This window comes from Varanus komodoensis, unplaced genomic scaffold, assembly GCF_004798865.1.
Source record: "Varanus komodoensis strain SLA01 unplaced genomic scaffold, ASM479886v1 scaffold50, whole genome shotgun sequence".
NCBI classification, from domain to species: Eukaryota; Metazoa; Chordata; class Lepidosauria; order Squamata; family Varanidae; genus Varanus; species Varanus komodoensis.
The window spans coordinates 1,616,941-1,626,048 of record NW_025336088.1 but is presented as its reverse complement, the minus strand read 5'-3'; the positions used below and the strand labels follow the sequence as shown (position 1 = coordinate 1,626,048).

Genomic DNA, 9,108 nt, shown 5'->3' with positions numbered 1-9,108 from the left:
GACTCAATCAGGGGAATCAATATGACTTCCAGAAAATATATACTAGCTCATTATCCTTTCAGAGTTTTCTGAATCTGTGAGGAAACGTTTGACAAAGTTTCTCACCAAGGCTCTTGAGAAAAGTTAACAAGCATGGATTAAAAGTCCCCACCCCCCGCCCCCGACCAGGAACTCCTTATGAAACAGAAAGCCTTTTAACTTGTTCATATGTGATCTAGAAATAGGAATTAGCAGCCAGGTGGTCAAGTTCCTTAATGATACTGTCAGGGACTCCACCCCAACTGGCCTGTTTGTCTGACCATGAGAGACAGTAAACCACCAGCAAGGTCTAACAGAAAAACTTATTTATTAAAGCCTGCACACAATACAGAGCAGCCTGCCCCCCCCCCCCCCGAGACAGCTCAACACTCCCACCCCTTATGTTCCAAAGGTTTTTACATTTAACAGTGGACAGTTAAGCAAAAAGTTAGATGCCAGCAATTGTCTTCCCACTGCATGTCTAGTTTCTCATGCTTGTAGAACATTAGCACAGTTAAGAATGCTGTTTCAGCAGGGCAGTTTCTTACACTAGTATTTCATTCATGCACACATCAATTGTGAATTGCTGTCTATTGAAGTAAAACAAGGTTTATGACTTGTGGGGCGCTTGCTGGATAGAGGCCTCAGCAAGGTTACAAAGAGTTCAGACACAGAGAATGAGAAAGTCTATATAAATATCAAATTATTTAGAGTAGTTGAAGGGATTGTGATGACCTCTAAGAGAAAATCTCTTAAGTGGGTGAATGGACATTAAAATGGCAAAAACCATTCAGTGTGACTAAGTGTACAGTAATGCAGGTTGGTGCAAACAAAAAATAAAATCCAAACTTTACATGGTCACTGACTGAATCACAAATAGCAGTGACTAAAAAAGAAAGTGATCTTGGAATTGTGGTGGACAGCTTGACGAAGATGTTGACTCTAGCAGTGAAAAGGTAAATTCCATGTAGAGGATCATTAGGTAAGGAACTGAAAGTAAAACTGCTAATATCATAGTGTCCTTATACAAATTTATGATACAAATTGATCACATTTGGAATACAGTGTACAGTTCTGATCTAAAGGGATATTATAGAATTGAAAAGGTACAGAAAAGGGCAACTAAAATCATCAAGGGGCTGGAGCAATCTATCAGGAAAGATTGTAACATATAGAGTTGTTTAGCTTAGGAAAAAATGCAAATAAAGAAGATATGAGATAGATGTAGCAAATTATGTTCAGTGAGAAAAAAAGATCAGGAAGACATATTTTTCCCTCTCTCATAATGTTAGAATCCATTAAGCTGAATGGTGGGAGATTAAAAAAGATAAAAGGAGAGTACTTCCTCACACAGCACAGAGTTAAAAGGATGGATTTTCTACCACAAGATGCAGTGATCATAAAATCGTAGAATAGCAGAATTGCAAGGAACCTATATGGCTATTGAGTCCAACTCCCTGCTCAATGTGGGACTCCAAGATAAAGCATCACAGACAGATGGCTTTCCAAGTGCATCTTGAATGCCTCCACTGTGGGACAGCCCACAACCTCCTTAGGTAATTGGTTCCATTGCCATACTGCTCTAGCAGCCAGGAAGTTTTCCTGATGGCTAGCTTAATCTGGTTTCTTGTAACTTGGGTCCATTATTCTATGTCCTACACTCTGGGATGACTGAGAACCTGGCCCTCCTCAGTGTGACAGCCTTTCAAGTATTTGAAAAGTACTTTCATAGTCTCTTCTCAAGGCTAAACATGCCCAGTTCTTTCCATCTCTCCTCATAGGACGTTTGTTTCCAGACCTCTGGTCATCCTTGTTGCTCTCCTCTGAATTTTTTCCAGTTTGCCTGCATCTTTCTTGAAGTGTGGTGCCCAGAACTGGACACAATACTCAAGATGGGTCCTAACTAATGCTGAATAGAAGGGAATCAGTACCTCACGTGATTTGGAAGTGATTCTTCTATTAAGGCAGTCCAATGTACGATTAACTTTTTTTGCAGACACATCACATTGTTGACATGTTTTCAACCTGTGATCTGTAACAATTCCAAGATCCTTCTCATTGGTATTAAATATCTCCCATCTTGCAACTGTGAATTTTGTTCCCTTTTCCTAGATGTAGAACTTGGCATTCGTCCCTATTGAATTTCATTCTGTTGTTTTCAGTCCAGTACTCCAGATCACTAAGGATTTTACTTTTGACTTCCAGGGTATTAGCTACCACACCCAATTTTATATCATCTGGAAATTTGGTCAGCATTCCCTGCACCTCTTCATCAAAGTCATTAATAAAAATGTTGAAGAGTACTGGGGCCAGGAATGAGTCCTGTGGTACGCCACTTGGTACCTCTCTTCGGTCTGAGAAGATGCCATTGAGAAACACTCTCTTAAGTCCTATTGTGTATGGATCCAACCTGATAGTTGTTCCATCAAGCCCACTTTAGCTAGTTTGCTGATCAGAATTGCATGGGGTACTTTGCTGACATCTGCTGAAATCAAGATATATTATATCCACAGCATTACCACAGTCCCCAAGGGCAGTTAGTTACCCAATCAAAACCTGAGGCCAGATTAGTCTGGCAAGGCTTGTTCTTGAAAAATCCAATTATCAAGACAGACCACCAATTTAGGTAGCTTTAAAATTGATGGCCACCAATTTAGGTAGCTTTAAAGAGAGTCAAAATTTTGGAGAGTATGGCTATCCGTGACAACTAGACACAATGTTGTTGTTGTTGTTAGTCGTGAAGTCGTGTCTGACCCATCGCGACCCCATGGACAACATTCCTCCAGGCCTTCCTGTCCTCCACCACCCCCCGGAGTCCACCCAAGCTCACACCAACTGCTTCAGTGACTCCATCTAGCCACCTCATTCTCTGCCATCCCCTTCTTCTTTTGCCATCTATTGTTCCCAGCATTAGGCTCTTCTCCAGGGAGTCCTTCCTTCTCATTAGGTGGCCAAAGTATTTGAGTTTCATCTTCAGGATCTGGCCTTCTAAAGAGCAGTCAGGGTTGATCTCCTCTAGGACTGACCGGTTTGATCGCCTTGTGGTCCAAGGGACTCGCAGGAGTCTCCTCCAGCACCACAATTCAAAGGCCTCAATCCTTTGGCGCTCAGCCTTCCTTATGGTCCAGCTTTCACAGCCATACATTGCAATAGACACAATAGCCATACCTTAATAACTGTAATAGTTTAACTGAATTTAAATTTTCATATATTGTTTGACTGTCCTTTCATGTGAGGTAAGTTTTAAATTATCTTTGTTAAATTGTGGTTGTTTTATATGATTGGTTTTGTTGCCTTACTGTTCAATATTTGTAACTTTTATTACCTCAAAGCCACTTAGAGATTCCTGTTGGAATAGTATGGTGACATACAAACGTAAAAATAAATACATAAAATATTCTGAGTATCTGAGGAACATGAAGTTTCTTACAGGCAGCTGGTTGGTCACTGTTGTACAGAATACTGGCCTAGATAGACTGGCCTGGTCTGATTCAGCATGGCTCTTCTCATGATCTTAACACACTCAGTAACTTGGTTGCTGTTATGTTTTGGATTCTTAGAAAAATGTCACATGCCTTCAAATTGTCTCCAACTTACAGTAAGCTTATGAAAGCCTTCAAAGGAAAAGTTGACATCACCAGTCCACTTACTGCTGTGAGCACCTCCTCTGCCCCCAGGAAGAAAGCTCTAGGTCAGAAGTAGGAAACATGACCCTTCACATGTCAGTGAACTGACATTCCCATAACCAATTGTAGGAGATTATTAGAACTGCAGTACAACAACATTTGCAGGGGCATTCAGTGAGAGGTTGCCTAATACAAAGGCAATGTGCAGCTATTCAGTCTTTCCTTTCTTAACTTTCTGAGAAGAAATGGAAGAAATTGTAGGAAAACACAGGAGAGGCACAAGTCAGGAACAATGATGGCTGGGCCAAGCTTAAATTTCCATGAACAAGGCAGGATGACTGCAAAATAAAAGCCTCTCATCTAGAAGCAACCCTTAGGGATTGCCATATTCCGTATCCTCAGATTTTTATTTTTAAATTAGATCAACTGGCTAACAGAGAATACGTATGGTGGGTCCTGTTTATTAAAGTACATCTTCTTACAGAAATAGTTCCATGCCTTCAGGATCTTGTGTAAGGCGTTTTCATGGAGTCTTGCAAAGTATTAGTTTCAGAATTACTGAAGTATATGCTCACATAAAACAGCCAATTTTACATTTTAAACAATCATTCTTCTCATCATGTAAAAGTCTGGTTTTCTTCAGCTAGCTCAAATTAATATTTAAGGGGCCATTCACAAAATTCAGCTAAGACATTTTATTGTTGTACTTTTTATTTGAGACAGATTATAATACAGAGACAAATAAGCACTGAATATTGTTGTGGGTATGTTAGAGGCCCAGAGATTAAATATATTGATAAGTATATTTATATAAACATAGGCCAACCTTTGATCTGTATTTTATATGGACTTTTTGTGAAGAGTAAAAATATTAGCTGCATAAATAAACTGGAATGCACACAAATTTCACAGTTTTGAACAAGAGTTTATGTTACCAGTTTACATTTTAAAATTACTACACCAGACTTGGAATGGCTTATTAAATCAACAATAGTACCCTTGACCAGAAATACAATCTTAACAATGGAGATGAACATACAGGAGACAAGACAAATTATACAGTTTGTAAAGATAATGTTCTTCACAATTTTGGTAATGTTGGCTTAATGACACTTTCTGGTTCTTCAAGCCTAATGAGGTCATGGTTCAAAATAATAATAAAAAAGCATTAAAACTTGACCAGAAAACACTGCAGAAAAGCAAAAGTGGGGAGGCAGAAGGAGAAAATTAATAAAACAAAGGAACAAGCAAAGACAGTGCAACTGCTTTTACATATTAAATACAGCAAGAAATAGCAACAGGTTTTGGTATATCATTATTTATAGAATCCACTTCTAAGGCCTGTAAAAGACTGCTTTGTAAAGAATTTGAACCCAGTCAGTCCTTGGTTTCCTATATCTCAACAGCGAGGACACGTAGTGACATGGTGACCTTCTCTAAAGACAATTCATTTTGCTTCCTTCTGCTGTCACATAGTCATATGCTCTGGTAAGACATAGGAGATGTCATCCCATGGGTGACGGTAAAGACCCTGCTTCAACCGCTTCTGGTCTAGATAATGTCCTGAAATTAAACAAATCTTATTGTATACCTCTCTTTCAGAGTGAACCCACAAACCTGTACAGCCTTTTTTTTTTTTTTTAAAGGAGCTAACTGGGAGTGAGTGGCAATCTGCTAACTCTATTCACATAATGGCACATTCCCAAGGGCTACCATGTAAGTGTTGGCCAAGAGGCAATGGTCAATACAGTGGCAGTGGCTGACAACCTTGTAACCAAGGTTCAATGGCTTCTAGTCCAGTAGCAGAGGCAGTACATTTATGTATACTAATTGCTGGGGAACTCAGGTAGGAAGTGCTGTTGGACTCATAGGCTGCATTCTCATAATATGACAAGCAACCCTGCATAATTACCATGGTTGTTTTTTACCACAATCACCAACAGATGATCAAGTGGTTTCCATGTCAGAGTGGTTTCCATCCTGACCTCACTCAGTCCTCCCATTGTTGGCATGTATCCCATTAGACGCTATGCCTGAAATTCAGTCCCAAGGTGCATTGCTCTCTGCCTGACTTGCCTACCTCTTTCTCACTGGTCCACACATACAGCTAACTCTTACAATTGTTGCTCTTTCCAGTGGACCCTGTGGTAGTTGTATACCAGGGCTATGGAAACCATTATCCTGGGTTTGGCCACACACCAAGCCATAATGGTACGAAGAAACCATAGAATAAACTGTTGTTTCTGATTGTGGTTTCTAAAGAGCAGACTTTGGAAATACCATGACTGGGTTCAGACAGCACAACAGGCCACAATGTGAAGAAACCACCATGGCTTGTGGGGTCCCCTTGGCACTTGATATGGCTCCTTTGTGAACAGAATGCTGAACTAGATGGAACAGTGGCCTGATCCAGCATGGCTCTCATGTTCTTGTCCCACCATTTATTTAAGGGTATTTCTGTCCCACAGGAGTTGCATGTGGCATAACATTTGTACCAGCAACATGTAGGAGATATGGAGATGGGAGAGTTAAGATGAAGGGGACAACTGTATCTAGTCTATTTACTCAGAAGCTACTCTGGTCTGAGTCCAGACACTAGTCTTGAACATGAGAGACAAAAGCAAAAGGAATAACATTGGTACAGCCTAACAATGAAGAGCTTTACAGCCACAGAACACATGAGATGGTATGAATGAGAAAGTCAAGAAACAGAGATAATTCTTAAAAGAGCTTCTAATCCCTAAGATTGACTGAGATACTTCACTTTTCAAGGATGTGTATGGGTTAGCAAAGTGGTATTTATATATGCCTTTATTTATTGTATTTATATCCTGTCACTGTTCCTTCCAAGGAACTCAAGGTGGCTTATGCATTTCTCCTCCTCCTCTCAATCGTATCCTCATAACGACAACCTCACCAAGTAGGTTGGGATGAAGAGCCTGTGACTTTGGGCCAGGCTCACATGGCCATGAAGTTCACTGGGTGACCTTGAGCCAGTCACTCACTCTCAGCCTATTTTATCTCAGGTGAAATAGAGGTATGTAAGCTGCCTTGAGTTTCTCACAGGAGTAAAAAGGCAGGATATAAATTCAATTTAATACAATAATAAAAATTACCATACCTCCCTTTTAGTAGAGTTATAGAATTGGGAAGGGTGTTTGAGCTATCAAATTCAACTCCCTGCTCAGTGCAGAAATCCAGTCTAAAGCATCCCTGACAGATGATTCTCCAGTTTCTGTCTGAATACAAAAGTACCTACTAACTCACTAGGTAGATGGTTCCACTGTACAACTGTTCGGAAGTTTCCCCTGATATTCAAAAGAAATCTGCTTTCCTGTAACAAGTCCATTATTTCATTTCTTAGTCTTGATGACAGACAATAGGATGAGCCCTCTTCTGTATGACAAGTCTTTGGGTACTTGAAAAGTGTTATCATATCCTTCTCAGTTGTCTTTTCTGAAGGCTAAACATACCCAGTTCCTTCAGTCCTTCCTCATACGATGTAGGCAGTAGACCCTAATAACCTTTGTTGCCCTTCTTTGAACTCATTCCAATTTATCCAAATCTTCCTTAAAGCTTGGCGTTCAGAAACAGATAGAGTATTTAAGATGAAATCTGAGCAGTGTGAGTCCAGTCAGCAATTTTGAAACCTCTACTGTTGCAACTTAAAATTGCATTTGCCTTTTTTGCAGCCACGTCACACACACATTCAGGTTGTGATCAACTCCAACTGGAACCACTGGAATTAGCTGCAACTTCTTTAGGGGGAAGATTTGGCCCGTAAACCACTAGTTACCTGCCTTTGTCATCAAGAGATTTGGGCCAAAAGGTGATGGGACTGACCTGTACAGCAGCAATATTTGACTAATACCATAAGCTACACTGGCCTCCAGGGGACTTACCCATACCATGCAAAACTTACCAATAAATCCCATACTTCTGCCAAGGACAAAAATGCCATTGAGGGCACCAATGTCAATATATTCATCAGCTTCTTCCCTGAAATAGAAACCAAATGTCTGCTTAAAATATTAATATTCGCTGGTAATGAAAAGAATATGGGCTGTGTAGACGCATGTGAATGCCCCTCCCCCGAGATTTTTTCCTCCTTTCAATGGCAGGTTAAAAAAAAAATCAAAGTCGTCATGCCTCTCCCATTTCATGCATGTCACAGGCTGCTAGTCCATACACACCCTTCTGACATTTGAGCAAGGTAAGAGTGAGACCTAACCCTCTCACCCAACCCCTTCATCATAATAGGAGAGTGGCCACACTTCTTTGGCAGAGTCTCACATTCAGAATCCAGCAAACTCAACTCCCAACATTTTTTAAGATGGAAATTTCCTGTGTTTCCAGTGTTAGGGCACCTGTACTGCATATGGAGAATCCTGGGTTCAACTTCTGGTATCTCTAGTTCAAAGGATCCCAGGTAAAAAAGGGAAAGGGAATTGGGAAAAAAGGGTTTCTGCCCACCAGCATAGAAACTGGGGTCTGCATAAGACAACTTTGTATGTTCATATCTGAATGGGATATGTGTATCTATACATACATTCTCTCTCTTCCATAGGAACCCCACCTGCTTCAGGGAGGGCAAATGGGGCATCAAATGATGTTTCTGGAAAGCTGGATTCGGGCAGAGGTCATCAGCTACTTATTTCTATGCTGCCACAGCATATAGCAGGCATGCCCTGTTAGATCTGCTCTCCCAGCTGCACAGAGGCATTTAACCATTAGTGATCCTCTGTCCTTGAGGACTGGCCTAGTGAGGCAGAAATGTACCATAGGCATTGTATATGCAAGGACAGAATGTGCTGTTATAGTTTATACTGGCATGTTGTAGTGTAGACTGAAAATGTGTCCCTTCTCACACATGCAAACTGTCTGCTCTGTCACCAAACTGTAACTTCCTCTTATTAGTTTCCTTCATTCCAGGTACACTTAGGATGCCTGGTCTCTGAGCTAGGTAGACTCAGTGTAGCCAGGCTTTAGAACCATGACCAAGACCCATCTAGATATCCGATTGCTTACCGTGTAAAAGAGCCACAATTCCTAAGCACATCAACAAAGGCAACACCAATGAAACCATCAACATTCAGGATGAGGTTAGGTTTCTGCCATGGGGAAGCGGGAGAAGAAAAGATAGAGTGGTCAAGTTTCTTCCTCCAAAACAATGAAAACAGACCAAAAATGGATTTGAATTCCTTACAGGAAACTCACAAGGCTTTTGTTGACAAATCTGAATGGGGGTGCCTATGCTCCAGGGCACAATTTTTTAAAAAGCATACATCATTACTACAGGCTCCGGGACTTCCTGGAGCTGATGGAAGAGGTGGGAGAATTTTGAAAGTAAGCCTAACACCCTTCATCAAACTACCTTTGCTGAAGGCACCTGAGGCAAAGTTTTCACATTTATTCTAGTCTGTACAGACAAGAGTTTATGGAATATGTAAACCAGGAGAGGTGC

General features: G+C 40.8%; 1 protein-coding gene across 2 annotated transcripts in view; it reads right to left on the bottom strand.

The window, feature by feature from the left end:
• Positions 1 to 4,337: 4,337 nt before the first annotated feature.
• The window catches only part of ACLY (ATP citrate lyase), a 59,981-nt gene continuing 55,210 nt past the window's right edge, over positions 4,338 to 9,108 (bottom strand). For both annotated transcript variants that reach the window (XM_044447069.1, XM_044447070.1), the window contains 3 exons: positions 8,673 to 8,755; positions 7,567 to 7,643; positions 4,338 to 5,207 (listed from right to left, as the gene is read on the bottom strand). In XM_044447069.1, coding sequence (XP_044303004.1) covers positions 5,113 to 5,207; positions 7,567 to 7,643; positions 8,673 to 8,755 — 255 coding nt within the window. In that variant the 3' untranslated portion in view covers positions 4,338 to 5,112. The remainder of the gene's footprint in view (positions 5,208 to 7,566; positions 7,644 to 8,672; positions 8,756 to 9,108) is intronic.